Here is an 18,253-nt window from a genome sequence, read left to right on the forward strand (position 1 = left end):
CTGACTGTTAATTAGCTCGTCAGAAGTCTTGTATGAGTCCGTCTCAGGATAAAGCTGAAACATTTTATAAACTACAGATTGTCAGGTAAAAGTGGGGAAAGCTACATGTGTACTGTGTGTGGAGCTGTGTGTGGAGCTGTGTGTATGCAGCTGTGTGTAAGGAGCTGTGTGTATGCAGCTGTGTGTAAGGAGCTGTGTGTATGCAGCTGTGTGTATGGAGCTGTGTGTATGGAGCTGTGTCTATGGAGTGACGTGTAAGCTCTTGGAGACATCAAAGGAACTGACAGGTAGCTGGGTGCCAAGCAGACGATGTCACCAGCTGCGCACATGAAAGAAAACCAAAATAAAACCAAAGACAGTTTGTGAAGGTCCAGACGTGTGCCACGTATTCAACTCTTGTGAAACAAGGAAACCTTACTGAGATAGGAGTAAGTATTGAAAATAAACTCTGGCCTCGTAGCAATGAAAGCATGACAGGCATACCTGTACACCTCCACTAAAACTCATTACATAACAAATAACTTAGCAGCAGTAGTAATACAACCATGCGTTTGTACTTCTGTCCCCTCATTGTCATCAGCAATACATGTCGTCTGTACATTACAGTTACACGTACAGTTACATTACAGTTACATTACAGTTACAGTTACATGCACAGAGCATGTACAGTTGTTTACAACCAACACCAGTCAAAGCTACTGGTGTTGCAACAGCCGCAGACATCAGCCACAGCAGCTTGTAGCTTGTGTGTATGTACACTTGCTCACATCCAATGTCATCGCCAGCTGACTGTGGAGAGGTGAGTCATGGCTTGGAGCCTTTCTACTCACGGCAGTTCTACTCATGACAGTTTTGCTCATGACAGCCACAATCACTGACATTTCCGCCACACAGTCACAACGTGTCAACACTTGTTTCACCAACCAACACAGGAATATGCTAGTCCATCAACACGAACACGCTCACACACACACACACACGACGCGCACACTAAGTCTGTCTGTCCGGACCTGCGTCCTGCTCTCACCTCACTGATGCTGGAGAGACGAAAAGAAAAAGTCGAATTAAAAGAGTAAAAAAGGATGAACTAGAAAGGGAAGAGTGGAGACATAAAATATCAGTCAGCGAGCTAGAAGTGGCAGCCACGCCGTGTGAAGTGCACTCAGCGCTGGTGTTGGGGGGGGGGGAGAGGTCAAAGGTCTACAAGCCATCACAAATCACAGGGAAGGTCGCTGGCTACTGAAGTCCCCATTGGTGGTCTTTGAAGTGAGAGCAGTGGCGCCCCCTGCCTCGTGCTGTGAGCCAATGGGAGGTAATAAACACGTCAGCTCTTGGTGGCCTGACGTCCCCAGCGACACCTACACCTACACTACCGACACCACTGGTGCACAGCCTCATCAAGCGAGGCAGTGGGCGGATGCTAACCAGCGGCCACAGCTGCACAGCGGAAGTGACATCAGCACCGGCAGGTGACGCTGAGGCAGCTTTCCTCGCTGTCAGAATCGTTGAGGGTATCGAGTAGTTTCCACAGAGTCTGTCCACGTGTCCAGGCTGGGAACTGAAAGTTCTTGTCCTTGGCGCAAACTGCGACTGACAGACAGGGCCGCCGAGAGCCAGCTCGGGCCCCGGGACAGACGACCTCTCCGGGCCCCTTGTACTTGTAATCGTAAATTATTTTCCCAGTATATAATGTATGTTTACAATTCGAATCTCAATATTTACACTCAAACTCAACTAATGCTTGGGTGTTCTGTCCTTAGACCTTTCTTTAAAAGAAAAAGAAAAGGAGAAGAAGAAAAAAAAATCCACTGACCAAGGCCGGGCCCCCTTGACAGCCGCGGGCCCGGGTACACCAGACCCCCTGTCCCCCCCTCTCGTCAGGCCTGCTGACAGACTTGTGAGCGGCAGACTGTGATGTCGGCATACTGTGATGTCAGCATCTATTCACCGTGACGTAGGCTTAGGGACGGAGGGGATGGGGGACTCCATGGTGACGATGAAAGACGTGGTACTCGCACATTATGGAAAACAACGGAGCTATGAACTTACACAAGTACACACACACGCACACACCGACGCACACACAGCATGACAACGCACGCGCACACACACACATTGTCTCATTCGTTCTGTGTGTCCGTTTGTTTCTCTACCTTTCTTCTACTCACATCTCACGCATTGGCCCGAGGGTGGAGGGGAACAAAAAGATGCTCTCGCCCTCTGACACTGGTCCCCCTCCTGCTCCCCACGCGACTGTCTGGTTTCTGTGGTCAAAGGTTGGGGAGGAAGCAGCTTGATGTCATTCCATGGTCCACAGGCAATGGCGGGGAAGAGGTTGTGCCCAATAAACACTGGAGGCAGGTGAACTGACCTGTCTAAGACCTTTGATGTTGAAGACCAAATTGAAACTATAAACTAGTGGGGAACCAAAGGCTGATTTTTTTCTCTACCTTTCATCTAGGTACCTCCCTGTCGGCTTTCTTCGCGGACAATGACCGCCCACCAGCTGTCGGACCAATCATCACATCAGGGACATCAGAGCCCCGGATGTTGTCAAGACAGTTCACGACAGGTTTCACGGGTACAAATAGAGAGCAAGCATCGCACTTCCTCCAGTTGCTGCTGTTGTTCTCAAGCACTTTCATCGCCAGATAACAACGTCGATGGCCGCCTCTGTCGTCCTCGTGTTTGTCGGTGTTGTGGCCACCGGCGGCGCCAGCACGACACTCAGGTGACACAGGCTCTCGTGTGACTGTTGCTCGTGTCATCACTTCTGTCACTGCTTCCACACTGACTATCAATGAATGTTTATCAGTGTCGTACTCATGCCATTCGTGAAAACAGGTTTTGTACCGAATACAGCCATCACTAGTGACCGCGTGTGGTTGGCTGCTTGTCTGTGACTGAAATAAATATAAACTTTGAGAAAATATTCGCGAGCAATAAATGAAATGACAGTTTCTAATGTGTTTGTAAAGCTGTGGAGGATGACAAGCTCATCACCGGCTGTTGTTACAGGTGTTCCTACCCCTGCACCAAGAGTGTGGCCTACACCTCCACCTGCGGGCTGTTCAAACTGTGGAACTGCAGACGGCACAGGTAGGAGTTCACTCGGTGTGTGACCTTTGACTTGCACAACTGATGATGTCATCTCACGGGAAAGGTCCCCTGACTCACATCATGTCACACCATTATCGATATCACATCTATCAATGCTCACATTACCTCCACACTCACATAGTCTGATACAAAGTAGAGTGCAGGTGAGCGTGGACTCTGTGTGTGTTTGTGTCAGTGTGTGTGTGTCTGTGTGTGTGGACTGTGTGCGTCTGTGTGAAAGAGAGAGAAGCAAAAGGACAAGTAACATCACAGGTAACATCACAGGTAACATCACAGGTAACATCACAGGTAACATCACAGGTAACATCACAAACAATAACAAGCTCTAGCCCCTGCCTCATTGTGGATGTTTCAGGACGGAGCCGGATGTGTGTTACCGCACTGGTGGTGAGCTTGCAATCTTCTGTCCGTCTACAGACCTCACGATCTCCTCCCTTTGTAACCTCCACAACTCTTCTGTCCATCCTTCCTCTTCGCGTTTGCAGCACAAGTTTGACATGCATACCTGTCATGGTGTGTGTGGGGTGTGTGTGGGGTGGGTGGGTAGATGAGCGGGTGCATGTGATTGTCATTATTCCAACTTCTTTCAGTGAACGGCGGCTGGAGCAGCTGGTCAACTCTTCGGGAGGGAGAGTGTTCCGCTACCTGCGGAGGTGGGATCCGGGTGCGGACATCCACCCGATCTTGTAGCAACCCATACCCCACCTACTGCGGCGTCACGTGTCCTGGGAGCGCCACGAGGAATGAACAAGTGGCTTGCAACACCCATTGTTGTCCAGGTGTGGTGTCGGGTACAGGGAGCCACAACTACCCTGAGTAATAAGGAAGATGTTTATAGACATTGTTTGTTGTATGATTAGTACGTGTATACATCTAGTGTCTTGTATAATTAGTACATGTTTACATCTAGTGTCTTGTTGTATAATTAGTACGTGTATACATCTAGTGTCTTGTTGTATGTTTAGTATACATGTACATCTAGTGTCTTGTTGTGTAATTAGTATACATCTAGTGTCCAACAAACAAGTCTTTCACTGCTACGACCATTTCTGGTTGTGGGAAATGGCCTCCCATGTTGGTTGTCTTGTGTCTGAACATTGGTGTGGTGGTCAGTCTGTCTGTGGTCATCTCGCTGTGTGTGCGTGTCTGTGTGTGTGATGAACAGATGTGAACATCAGGTACAAACTCGCCATCATGGTGGAGGGTAATGTAGGAACTATTGTCTGTTGACGAGGAATGAGACTTGCGATGGTCAACGATCTTCCTGACGAGTGGGGCACCCTGGGTATGTCATGTCTGTGAGTTGAGGGAGCAGCAGCGAGGTGAGGTTAAGTGAGGTTCAATGTCTGGGTCAGGTGATGAGCACTGGTCCAGCTGGGCAGCTGTGGGGAACAGCAGCTGCAGTGTGACGTGCGGCGGGGGACTGCAGAAAGTGACGTACACGAGAGAGTGTAACGTACTGGCCTCAACCTGCGGACCACGAAACTGCACGGGAAACGTCACGATGATCCAGCAGCGAGCGTGTAACACACACACCTGCCCCACAGGTAAGTACCCGACATGACACTGGCATTGTTGGTGACATGACACTGGCACTGGTGGTGCTTACACCAGCTGTGTGACGTGCTCACATATCTGTGTCCGGCAAGTTTTTATCATGTTTGTAAGAAAGACTGAGGACAAGACATGTCTACGTCACAGCCAGTGCCACCTCGGTCACAATAGTCACGCGCACTGAAGAAACATCACAGAGCCTCCAAACTGTGAGTGTGTCCAGTCTCTGGGGCTGAACACTCGCCTTAGTGGGTATCGCGGGTGTCGGTAGCACTGCCTCTAGCTCCGGGGTAAGCAGTGTCTGTGACATCAACTCCGGGGTAAGCAGTGTCTGTGACATCAACTCCGGGGTAAGCAGTGTCTGTGACATCAACTCCGGGGTAAGCAGTGTCTGTGACATCAACTCCGGGGTAAGCAGTTGAACCTCTGGTGTCGCCAGGTGGCCAGTGGGGGAGGTGGGGAGCCTGGCGAGCTGTTGACGAGTGCAGCGCCCTCTGTGGAGGAGGGGAGATCAGGCGGCGGAGAGAGCGACAGTGTGACAACCCTCCCCCGGAGGAAGGCGGGGAAGATTGCCATGGCAACCACACGGAAATCATGGCTGTACCCTGCAACGTACACAGATGTCCAGGTAAGTCATGTTGTACCCCAGGGTGTGATTTGTGCCTCGTGTCTGGAGTAAGCTTGGGTGGCGGGTGTCGCGGTGGCCGTAACACTGCCTTCAACGAGGCTTTGCGCTCCGAGGGAAGAAAAAATCCCCGAGACTGTCCGAGCCCTGTAATCGTTCTTTGCCTCGCCCCTGTTGTCATCTCTCGCCTTTACTTTCTGCAGGTCGTTGTCAAACTGGAGATTTCATCGCCCACACCAACAACAACCAACGCTACTACCGCTGCGACAACGGCGTGGCCAGACTTGCGGTGTGTGACAACGGGACGACGTGGGATCAAAGGTCACACACCTGTCGTGACAAGCAGCAACAGCGAACTACCCCCCTGGTATGCTCGTCACCCTCCCTCGCCCTCCTGTCACGTGTCTATTCAGTGTTTATTATCTTCTTTATTACTGTAAAACACACCGAGTGCCACTCCCAGCATCAATACACAATGTGTGGCCACCCCACAACATCACATTTTACAGAAGCGGGTAATTAATTGATAATTATATCGATACACCTGATAAATAACATTAGCTCCTATCACGAGTATAAGTATAAAAACCGTTATAAGATAAATGTTTGTTGTTAGGTGGTAGAGAACTGAGTAGAATGACATGACGAGGTTAACAGAACCTAAACAAAGGCTAAAGGTCAATAGTTCGCAGGGTAAGTAGATGATCACAATGCGCTACTCCATGTAATCAAATTATGAAAAGTATACTGTAGATATGTTCGGGTTCTGGCGGAGTGTTGTCGGGGTGGCCGAGTAGTAGCAGGTCCTCGGGTAGATAAATACACGAGACAAGTCAGTGCCATCAGCGGATGACGAGGTGAGCTGTGTCACGTGACCCGACAGGTGGACGGAGGGCTGTGTGACGACAGTGTGCTGTACCTGCCCCACCAAGACTGCACCAAGTTCATCCTGTGTGTCCACGGCACCGCCGCTGAGATCAGCTGCCCCGAGGGCACGCGCTACAACGACGCCATCAACGCCTGCGACGTGCAGGACAACGTCCAGTGCTAGCAACCGTCCGACGACATCCTCAGCCTCCTCCTCCGTCAGGCCATCCAACGGGATGCTCTTCATTAAACTCCGAATCCTTTAGAGATATTGCCAGCAAATTTCTTCTGAATAAAGAAAACTCTGTGTGATATGTTGTTAATATTGTTTTTGTGAGTTTCCGAGACTTTACTAAAGTTGTCGACCTCTAAATCCTCCTTTCTCAAGGAAGAGAGAAATGGTTTGAACTTTGACATCAAACAAGGGTCCAGTTGTGTAACTGGGTATAATCATGTCAGGTTCAGAATAACACGCGATCGTCTGCATCGTAGCTACATGTACTTTGTATTTCACACATGTTGCTGCCTGATGTGTCACAACATCTGATGGTGTCAAGCCGAGAGGGCGACAAACGAGTGTTTTAGCCACTACACCGCCGGCCGCCACCTGCGTCTAAACTAAAATAAAATATTTTGACAAAAACTAAAGTGGGAAGACAACCCTGCGAGCCTCTCTGGTGTGGGACAAGAAGAAGGTGAAAGTATCATGAAGGATGCTTACATTCGGGTGGTTGATGACATGATGACATGTCCCTAGTGGGACAGTGACAGTTGACTTGTCCAGGTGTGACAGCGCAGAACTCAAACCTTTCATTTGATCATTTGATCATTTCTTCTTTTGTCTGTCTCTTGAAAACTAATGTTAAGAGCAGTTCGCTAACTTAGGCTAAAGGACGAATAATACTCCACTCCACTCCAGGCAAAGAGAAATAATTCGGGAGACAGGTAGGCAGGTCAGCGGACAGGTGTGAAGGTAGCATGAACCAACGATTCTGACATTTCACACCTAGGGTGGGAGTGTCCTCTGTGAACTGTAAATCACTCTCGATTTTCAAAATCGTGTCAAAATTGTATTTTTAACATTTTGTGAATATTGAATTTTTGTATGTTTAAAACAGCGAGGCTGTCACACATTTCGCACAGTAAACACAGCTGCTAGAGAATGACAGAAAACCTCATTCCTGAAACACAACACAACAAGCAGCTGCTGATAATTCAAAGTTTATTCGCATTCGTCTGCTAGCAAAGCCACAGTGAGAGAAATTTCAGACAAAGTAGTTGTTTTGTAAAAAAATTACAGTTTTGTAATGGATCACCCACTCTACTCAGTGCCACCAGCAAAGTCACAACAACTTCTCAGCTTGATTAGTTGTAATGGTGATCACAATATTTGCACGCTTCCGGTGTCATTATAACAATCTTATCACTGAAAAGACGGGGAGTGGGTCTGAAGGGCGGTTATTTGCATTTCATGGAGATTTTTAAGATTTTTCAAACCCTGATTTTCGATTAGTCAGACACGATTGAATCGTCTTTCGATTGGTTGGATAATCATTGACGTCACTGATTTGTGATTGGCTATAGCTGGTCTGCTATTTCAGCTTACAGATAAAATACTCAGGTCATCTTGTTTCAGATGGTTAGACTAGCGATCATTAAAGATGACGAGAGCAGGACAGACTGTGTGATGATGTACATGACTGTACGTTCGTACAGCACAGCTCCTACAGGAGAGCACGGTGGCAGGGAGGAGAGCAAAGGATGGCAAAGCAGCAGACGAGATGTAAGGACGCGACAATTTGTATTTCAATGACCTGCTGTTCACAGGATTGTAAATATGGAACTTGTAAACTAAACACACAATACAAACAATAAAATCCAGAGAAAAAGCAGAAAAGGAAGAAAAGGACGAGTCCTAGTGTTGATCCAGTGACGTCACGGGCAAGCACCTGCCGGCACCAGTAATGTACGCAGGTGTTGGTCTGGCGGTGCACCCACCTGTTGCTAGGCAACCTACACACAGGTGCTGTTCTGCTGACTCCAGACGTGACCCACACCACAGCTCGTGAGCACGGCCACGCCGTTGTCGCAAAGGTAGTAGAGGTGGTCGTTGGTGGGTTGGGGGATGGAAGTGACGTTGTTTTCTGGACACCGATCTGAGGATGAGCACGAGTCAGGGTTAGCTTCTGCTTCAGTCAATCTCGGACACGATGATGTGATCACACAGACACAGAGAGAGAGACACACACACACATAGATACACACACATAGACACGCATACACACACACATATAGACAGATACACACACAGACACACACAGACACACATAGACAGACACACAGACACACACACACAGACACACATAGGCAGGCACACACTCACACACACGCACACGCACACACACACACATAGACACACACAGATACACACAGACACACATAGGCAGGTGTAGCGAATCGAAACCTCCGGGCGTATCTAAACGTATGGGTATAGTCTGCGCATGCGCACGAAGCGAAACTTCACTACCGCCTGGTAGTTAACTTGAAATAAAAGTAAAGGACGAAACATTACAGGACATACGAAATAAAATGGCATTGCAAAAGCAAAATTATGCAACTCACAATATGCTTTGAGCTGGTTATTGATAAAATAAACCCAAGAAAATATTTACTAATCCATCGGATGTTTATTTATCAAAAACCAGATCAAAGCATATTAAGAGTTGTATAATTTTGCTTTTGCAATGCCATTTTATTTAGTATGTCCTGTAATGTTTCATCCTTTACTTTTATTTCAAGTAAAACTACCAGGCGGTGGTGAAGTTTCGCTTCATGCGCATGCGCAGACTATACCCATACGTTTAGATACGCCCGGAGGTTTCGATTCACTACACAGGCACACACTCACACACACACACATAAATTAAGCAACACAGACATCTTTGTCTCACCTCCGCAGTCCCCATCGTTGCAGACGACAGTCTCTGTTTCCTTGACAACCCCAATGCAGTCACCATAAGCAGGGTCGGAGTTATCGCACTTGCCTTCTCTCGTCCGTTGCAGATGACCGCCACCACAGAGGGCGCTGCACTCACCGACGTCGCTCCACATCCCCCACTCTCTCTTGCCGCCGGCCACTTCAACAACACCACAGCCGGCAGGTATACTTAGCTATAGCGTTAGCTATAGTTAGCTAGACTTAGCTATGGTTTGCTATACTTAGCTATAGTTAGCTATGTTTAGCTATGGTTTGCTCTGTTTAGCTATTCTTTGCTCTGTTTAGCTATAGTTAGTATAGTTAGCTATACATCCAAAAGACAAATGACATCTGTTCAAACTGTTGTTGGCTGTCATTTACTCAGAGCCTGTATCTGTGGCTCTGCTGCTCAGTGGCGACACTGACGGTCCTCTCTGTGAGCAGCGTTGGTACAGACAGACAAGCAGATGAAAGCAGAGCGATGTCAACTGTCAACAGATGTTCACTGACTCTCTGTGCATAGCTGAGTTAGACAGCAACGACCTTAGTTCAAAGAATGTGACATCTACCCATTTCCTCCAGATGTTAATTAAGCCTGAGTGTTAATGACAGTGTTAATGACAGATGAATGATAGGTGTAATTAGAGTGTTGATGACAGGGTGTATTAGAGTGTTGATGACAGGTGTAATTAGAGTGTTGGTGGCAGGTGTAATTAGAGTGATGATGACAGGTGTAATTAGAGTGATGATGACAGGTGTAATTAGAGTGTTGATGACAGGTGTAATTAGAGTGTTGATGACAGGTGTATGTAGACAGCTGTTTGTCATGTACCCAGACAAGGCGGCGCGACGCACGCGGCGATCCTGGTCCTCTTCTTGCCTCCCGTACAGGTGTTTCCTCCAAACTGAGGAGCGGGGTTGTCGCAGGTTCGTCTGTAGGTGACGTTCATCACACCTGCCCCGCACGTCACTGAACAAGTTCCATTTGTGTCCACATGCCACGAGGACCAGCCGCCATTGACTGCACAAAGATGGACATGAAGACAGGGCGTGTGTCTGTGTCTGTGTGTCTGTGTGTCTCTGTGTCTGTGTCTGTGTCTGTGTGTCTGTGTCTGAGCATTATACCCTCCTCATGCCGTAGGAGATTATCGCCCACCTTGTGAGCCCACACTCGCTAATCGGTTTATGTAAATTTTCCTACACGTAGACGAGTGAAGAATACTGAGAGCTGAAAGTAATTTAGTTTGTCATTTTTAAAGTCCTTGGTATGGAAAAAAACGCAGTCAGCATGCCACGACCTGGACAGAGATCAGCAATCTTGCATTTCTTGAAAGCACGCGCCAGGCCACCAGTGCACGTGACCACCTACCCGTCTTCTGTGGCTCGTGAAGGACAGACCGCCATGCTCATCCCAACCTGCTCGTTGCTGGCACTCATACCGTCTTCCTCTCCACCCTGCCAGTCCAGCTACTAGGCTACAGCAGATCAGTCGTGCGTGTCAGTCTGTAACGGTCCTGCTGAAAGATGTGGAGGGGATTGTCAGTGGGAGGCTGTCTGTTGACGAGTGTTACAGAGTCCAGGGTATTGGCAGCTACAAGGGTGGGTGTCTAGTCCAGTTCCGTCTCCTGTACACAGGAGTGAGTGTGAGTGTGTGCTGCAAGTATTTGTGAAGAGATCATTAGACTGTGTGATGTAATTTAAAATAATTGCAAAAGTAGACCACAACAAGGCTTTCTGTTTGTAGTCACCATGAAAATGTCCACGAAAGTGCAAGCCAGACTCGTGTGGAGCCTGTTGACTGTACAGACACTGCGTCGTGTGATGTAAGGGAGAGCAGCGAGTAACGCCATAATTTGTGTTACAGCAGTTTCCTCCCTTTCATATCAACGGCGCGACACAAAACTACAATACAGTACATTACAGTACATTACAGTACATTACAGTACAATACAGTACATTACAGTACAATACAGTACATCGACATGTATTGTGAATTCAGCAGGTGACACCTGTTAGTATGCTGCTGACCGGCTGACTGTGTGTTGTAAATACAAATGTTTTCTACCTACAACTGACTGTAAATAAACATTGTGTATCACGTGATGCTAGTAAAGACTAGTTGACCACGTGACTTACTGGGACATGGTGACGTGTTGCAGGACTCGGTTATCACTTTGATGTCGTCACCAGCGCAGTCCTGGCCGCCATATTGGGGTTCGGGGCTGTCGCAGTGACGTTTGTTTGTGACGTTTTTCTGCCCTCCTCCACACGTCACAGAACACCGCCCGCTGTCCTCCGCCTTCCACGTGGACCAGCCGCCATCAACTAGTCAAGACAGACAGAGCCGACTGAAGAAAAGTATTTTCCCTTTTGTTATGAACTACGCGAGTCGTTCCTCCATATTGCCACCCAGCAAACACGCAAGATTCGGCCAAGATTGGACCAAGCTTGGGCCAAGCTAAAAACATTGGCCCAAGCTTGGACCAAGCTTGGCCGAATCTTGCGTGTTTGCTGGGCAGTTACAACCTAGATAGCTTACTCACTTAGTTTATGTTTCTGTTAGGTGAGTGTTCGTGTTTGTGTTGAGTTAGTGTTGTTTGTTTTTGTTTTGTTTTTCGTTGAGCTTGTGAACGTCATCCTCCAAGACACAGTGTCGACTGTCAGTGTCATCAACTTACCAGGACACTTCTGGGTGTTGCAGGGGACTGTGATGGTGGTAGTGTTGTCCCCCTCACAGTCCTTGCCGCCATACTGCGGGGGAGGATTGTCACAGAAACGGATGTAGGTGACGTTCATTTGTCCGCCTCCACACGTCACAGAGCAGCTGCTGTTGTATTCCTTGTACCAGTCTGACCACCCGCCATCCACTGTAAACAACAGAATATGAACTTCAAAGCCCTGTGTGCGGGTGAGTTTGTGGGTGTGTACGAGTGAGCGCGTGTTTGTTTGTTTGTTTGTTTGTTTCATTGTGTACACGCATGCAATCAACGTAGTGGTCAATAATTGTGATTATATTCAATGGACTAGTCTGCCTGCTCGATTTTCTCTCCAGATTTATGACACTCTCCATCTTTAATGTTTCTTCTCTGATTCCTTGGTGTGTTTGTCTTTTATTTGTTGTCTCTATTGTTGTTTCTCCTTCCATTCTACGTAGTGTGTCCATGTCTCCTCCTTTTCTTAAACGCTGAGAGCATGTCACTTCGTGCGCGTGATTATGCGCTGTATGAATCCCATTATTATTATTATTATTATTATTATTATTATTATTATTATTATCATTATTATTATTATTCAATATGCTGCGTCACACAGTACTACCGTACGTCACAGCTCCACACCTTCACCTCAGGTGCTGCAAAGATCAGCCAAGTGTTGCTCACCTGGACAGAACTGCGTGTTGCACACCTCCTGCACGTCACTAGTGTTGCTGCCCGAGCACGTGGCGCCACCGCATGACGGCGGGGGGTTGCTGCACGTTCGCGCATACGTCACGTTGCGTACCCCGCCCCCGCACGGCGCCGAGCAGTTGCTGACAGTCTGCATCTGCCAGTCCGACCAGCTGCCGTTCACTGGTTGACAGACATTGTGTGAGTGCACACACCTGTGACAGCTCGAGACACTGAGGACAACACGCTAGTCACACACTGTAACATGAGAGCAGCTGTCACACACACACTACATGGTAAGTAGTCTACAGGTAGTCATAATTATAGATATACACACTATACATACACATAAACACCTGACTCTTTGAAGGCTTGGGGGAGGTAAGGCAGCGAGGGAGGGGCGGCGGGCACCACCCACACACAAAGTTGCCCAGAAATAGTGTTGTGTGTCTGACAGATCACGTGACTACCTTTGCCTGCTCTTTGTAACAAATAACTGTAGCTTTGTTGACAATCTATCTTATATCTATAGTGTATCTTATTTACAAACTTAGAACCACTACCGGGTCAAAAGTCATTTCCCTCTCATCTTCTTCAGCAACAGGTCTTGTGGGAGATGTCTGATAATAAGAACTGGTGCGGAAACTAATTATGTTTTGGAAAAAAAACTAAAACTGTGTGCCATGCAGCGTGACACGTGTTCTGTCCGATGTCACAAGTGTAGCAGACAGGTCATGTGTTCTGGGGTCACGTTGTGTGCATTCCACAGCAAGCAACTCAAACCTCAGCTTGTGACTGGACCTGAACCCTCCTGGTCAGCTCTCTGTCTCTCTGTCTCTCTCTGTCTCTGTCTTTCTGTCTCTGTCTTTCTGTCTCTGTCTCTCTCTGTCTCTCTCTTTGTCTCCTGCCTCAGCTCTCTCTCTCTCTGTCTCTGTCTGTCTCTGTCTCTGTCTCTCTCGCCTGCCTTCTCTATGACGTCACACATGACTGCCACCTACCTGCCCTCTTGCCGTGCTTTGTTTACTGTTTACATGTTGCATCAAACATAACGCTCCGGGTGGAATGCAGTGACTACATTGTTACACACTGACGATCATACCCGGACAACAGGCGGCGCTGCAGTTCTCGTGTTCCACCTTGGTGTTAGCGCCAGGACAGGGGGCGCCACAGTAGCTGGGGGCGGGGCTGTTACAAGAGCGCACGAAAGACCGCTGGCGAGTGCCCGGGCCGCAGGTCACAGAACAACTTCCGGTGCCAGAGGTCGACCAGCCAGACCATTCGCCGTGCACTGCAGGGAGTGTTGACAGTCAGCAGACAAGGTAACAACTGGCGTGACGTCATGTTTCAACATTTTAACCAACAACATGGAATGATGAGCACGTGCACCTACATGTGTTCACCAACATAATGTGCTCTCAACATTTGACTTTAATAGGTTAGACAGGGTCACATGTGCAACTCATTTCCGTGATGTCACGACAAGTTCAGGTAAAGCCTAGTGCGTGCTGTAGACACTGTCTATGTCAAAGGTGACACTGTCTATGTCAAAGGTGTGCACAGCTCCTACTCACCTGAGCTGCCCACCCCAGGGCAGGAAGTCGGCGCAAGACATTGTACGGCGTCTTACTTACCTGGCGAGTCACAATGTGATGGTCTACACACCAACGAAAATGTGATCAGCAAAAAATATAACAAATGGTCTACCAGCTAACACTTGTTGTTATCAATGTCTGTTTTTATTTGTTTCTTCTTTTCTTCAGATATTGCAAAATCTTACCCCCAGTATTGTAACACGTTGAACCTTCGGTCCTGCAAAAAAAAAAAAAAAAAGTTGGGATGCAAAAACAAGTGAAGAGGTGAGTCTGTTGCAACATTACAGCTTTTACAGCATTATTCCAGATTTCTCTCTTCCTTTTTTGAGAATAAGGAAACCAGGCAACATTACTGACTTGATGGTAAGAGCTGGTAAAGCTTTTATACTCCAACCCTAATGTGATGGTAACAGTTGCTAATGCTTATATATAAACATATATGATCTCATGGAAACAAAAGATGGTGTAAGACAGAAGAGCTTTTAAGCCTTTGACACATCTGTAACATTCGGTAACACGCTTGTAATACGTCAGTAATATGCATATGAACAGATCACCAGAACAAAAATTACACAACACTTTAAAGACAAAGTGAGAAAACGTCTCTAGCAACGCCTGTAACACACCTGTTACCGTGTGTAACACTTGTAGCTATATAGCTATATATAGCTATAGCTATAGCTCGCCTGTAACAGTCAGTAACACCTGTAACCGTCTATAGCTCGCCTGTTACTGTTTATACCACGCCTGTAACAGTCTGTAACACTTGTAGCCGTCTATAGCTCGCCTGTAACAGTCAGTAGCACGCCTGTAACTGTCTGTAACACCTGTAACCGTCTATAGCACGCCTGTAACAGTCAGTAACACGCCTGTAACTGTCTGTAACACCTGTAACCGTCTATAGCACGCCTGTAACAGTCAGTAACACGCCTGTAACTGTCTGTAACACCTGTAACCGTCTATAGCACGCCTGTAACAGTCAGTAACACGCCTGTAACTGTCTGTAACACCTGTAACCGTCTATAGCACGCCTGTAACAGTCAGTAACACGCCTGTAACTGTCTGTAACACCTGTAACCGTCTATAGCACGCCTGTAACACGCTTTTAAAACGCCAACTAAACACAGTTGTGTTACCTGTAACGGGTGCACGTGCCCCAGTTGAACCACCCGCAGGACTGGGTGTAGCGCACAGTCACGGTGCAGTAGTAGGCACAACTACAACAAGAAGCAGCAGCGGGTGGTGACTACCCGACATGACAGCAAGTAACACACACAACTACTGACCACCATGCAGTACAACAAACACAAGTACAAACTGTCAGGTAGTAGCAAGGGGGGGGAGGACTCGAGGTAAGTAGCAGCCCTTACCCCAGAGGTAAGTAACAGCAGGTGCAAGTACACGTCATATGTTTTCCTTCCTCGCCTGACAAACAACACGAACTAAAACTAAACAAAACTAAGAAAAGGAAGCGAAAGTTTAGTGGCATGATAAATATCGACTGTGAGATGGTGTGACCGATGTGGATATGTGCGTGACTGATGTGAAGTGAGTGTGATCGATGTGATTTGATGTGCATCGATGTGAAGTGTTTTTATTTCGTGCTTTATACGCGATTAAAATTGTTTACACTGACTGATCATAAGTAAATAAAGAGTGGCACACAAAGCCAGGGCTGGAAATACATTTCAAGACAGTCTGCAAACATCAATGACAGCAGCTCTGCCCACCTGGTTATCTACCTGTCAGACCAACTTTGTAGCGGGACTCGTCAGCTGAGTGTTTGTCCACCATTCCACTTTCCTTCCCTCCAACCCCGACTGTCGCTGACTTTCCTTCTCGGACTTCACTCAGATTTTTCCCCAACATTGGAATATTTTAAAGACTTTGTTGGCTGCTAGGGTTAGTTTTGTATCATATCATCGTAATATGTTCTGACCTAAAGCTTGTTGGTTTTGTAGTACATTGTCCAGTTTTAAATCAGAAATTTTTGAATTCGTTGAGTCACATGGAACTTGTCTCTAGTGAACACAAGTGTCTGTCCCCAAACTCTTTCTCTCCTTCTCAGCTGCTCATCTCCCCCTGACCTCATCAATCCATCAATCCCCTTTCCAGTAAGTTCTTCTTTCCAGGTTATTTATTTGTCTTGTTTAATCTTCCTACATTTTCAAGCGGGAAATTTTTTTTATTTTTAATTTTTATTTTTGTAATAAACTTTCTCTTTTCCTGACCTTCAAACGGCGTTGTCTTCATTCTAATTTACATTTACAAAGTTTGTCAGAGACATGGAACAAGATTCAACCCCAGCATAGTGATACTAATAAAATGTTCTCTCATATTCTTCCGCTCCTTCCTCTACAACCTTGTTTATGTTAATTAATATTGCTCATTATTAACAAGCAGGCGTCCAGTGTTGTACACGTGGTGTTTGCAGCTCGTTGATGGGGACAGACAGGTGAGACGAGAGTCCGGTGACAACCTGGAGGTGTGTGTGTGACGGTGACTAGTTCTCACCTGACTGTGGTGCAGCAACTGCGGCCCGCGTACAGCAGCACGACAACGGCAGCCAAGACCTTCATCGTGGTGTGCGACAACGAGTCAGGAGGAGACGAGATGTCGTGCAGCTTGTAACACACCGCCAGGTGTCGCCAGGCGGTCGGTGGTGGCTGAAGCAGACCCTCACTGCAGTAAGCAGCCACAGCCACGACACTTTTATTCTGTTGATGACACGATGATCCCTGTCCTCGTGACACGCTGCTACACACCCCCCGACACCCACATCACCACCAGGCGCTGGTGGGCCAAACAGGGGGGTCAGACAGGGGGGTAGACAGGGTGGTCAGACAGGGGGGTCAGACAAGGGGGTCAGACAGGTGGCCAGACAGGTGGCCACACAGGTGTGGGCGTGCTGCCCTTGTCAATATTGTATTTATTGAAATTTTCTTGAATGTGTTTTCTTTTCTTCACGGACAGGGAAAGATTACTCTTGTCATATTGGCTTTGTGTCCTCCTTGGGAGGATCCAGGATGAATTTTTGAGAAAACTGTCAGAAATCAATACGTTTACAAAAACAAACGTCTAAACAAGTGTAGTCAAAACAAGTGGACCTGACGATCGTCCGCCCAGACATTTAGCGACCTTTCTGGAAAAAGTGGGAAAATATGATACAAGTCATTAGAGTTGTTTCCCCTGTTTCCTGTTTCATCACCAGCTACACAGCAGTACAGTAGTATCTGTACACTTAGTCTGGTGTGTGTGTGTGTGTGTCAGTGTGTCAGTGTGTGTGTGTGTGTGTCAGTGTGTGTGACTGTAGAGAGCGCGGACGAGTGAGAGGTGACGGGTGATCACCTCACAGCATTAGAGGAATAATCTCATTCCTGCACATTGTGATTAATAAATACTATACTGATATATATATATAAATACCTGATAGTCCTACACTTAGTGTCCACCAGCTCTACAGCAAAGTTGATGTCACCCCAGAGAAAACTTGCAACTGTAACAGTTTGTGTGAATAAAAGGATGACTGGTGGAGCGAGTGGTAACGGCAGGTTAGGGATGTAGCTCGTGTTTGAGAGGACAAGTGTCCCTTCCGATAGTGCGACCACCAGGCGACTACATGAGAGGCCAGTGACCAGGAGCGGACACTACTTTCTGTGAGTGAGATGAGAGTCCTCTGGTCGTTGTCTGCATCACCACAGGAAGTAGCCTCGGGGTCATGACCTGTATGCGCATGTGCGGGGAAAGTATGTTCTACTAAGACAATCATAATTTTTGCAAGTTGACTGCGGAAGACATGTTCATGGACTCGTCTAAAGAACCACAAGCTTTGCCCGGGGAAAGTCTGGGTGACAAAGGTGTGTAGTGATCATGACTGATGATGCCTGGCACTTTAGGCTCCTGACAAAGGGAGGAGATACGTGTATAAAGGGGAGGTAACCTTGTGTTTCGTTGTAATGTCTTTAAATTCGTTCAAACCCGTCTGCCCGAGTTTTGCATGTGAAAGAGAGAAATGTAAACACAAACAAAAGCAGTCACCAGTTTGACTGCATCAACCATTGGAAGCCCGTCCACAGATGTTTGTCCTTTGTTGAGGAGCACGTGCGCACCACGTAGTGCAGGATGTGTCACG

At 47.4% G+C, this 18,253-nt stretch overlaps 2 protein-coding genes across 2 annotated transcripts; one reads left to right on the forward strand and one right to left on the reverse strand.

Moving 5' to 3' along the window:
- The first annotated feature begins 2,361 nt into the window (after positions 1-2,361).
- On the forward strand, positions 2,362-6,466 carry LOC112576059 (coadhesin-like). The gene is made up of 8 exons (XM_025258283.1): positions 2,362-2,731; positions 3,019-3,099; positions 3,476-3,507; positions 3,711-3,899; positions 4,476-4,667; positions 5,114-5,302; positions 5,503-5,666; positions 6,183-6,466. Exons 1-8 carry the CDS (start codon positions 2,664-2,666, stop codon positions 6,348-6,350), a joined length of 1,083 nt encoding a protein of 360 aa, XP_025114068.1. The 5' UTR covers positions 2,362-2,663; the 3' UTR covers positions 6,351-6,466.
- Positions 6,467-7,371: 905 nt separating this feature from the next.
- Positions 7,372-16,825, reverse strand: LOC112576058 (hemicentin-1-like). The gene is made up of 10 exons (XM_025258282.1): positions 16,636-16,825; positions 15,258-15,338; positions 14,307-14,338; positions 13,629-13,817; positions 12,524-12,712; positions 11,822-12,010; positions 11,280-11,468; positions 9,976-10,164; positions 9,118-9,303; positions 7,372-8,322 (listed from the first exon to the last, which is right to left on the reverse strand). Exons 1-10 carry the CDS (start codon positions 16,698-16,700, stop codon positions 8,180-8,182), a joined length of 1,452 nt encoding a protein of 483 aa, XP_025114067.1. The 5' UTR covers positions 16,701-16,825; the 3' UTR covers positions 7,372-8,179.
- Positions 16,826-18,253: the final 1,428 nt, after the last annotated feature.

The sequence above is a fragment of the Pomacea canaliculata genome, linkage group LG11 (assembly GCF_003073045.1).
Source record: "Pomacea canaliculata isolate SZHN2017 linkage group LG11, ASM307304v1, whole genome shotgun sequence".
Taxonomy (NCBI): domain Eukaryota; kingdom Metazoa; phylum Mollusca; class Gastropoda; order Architaenioglossa; family Ampullariidae; genus Pomacea; species Pomacea canaliculata.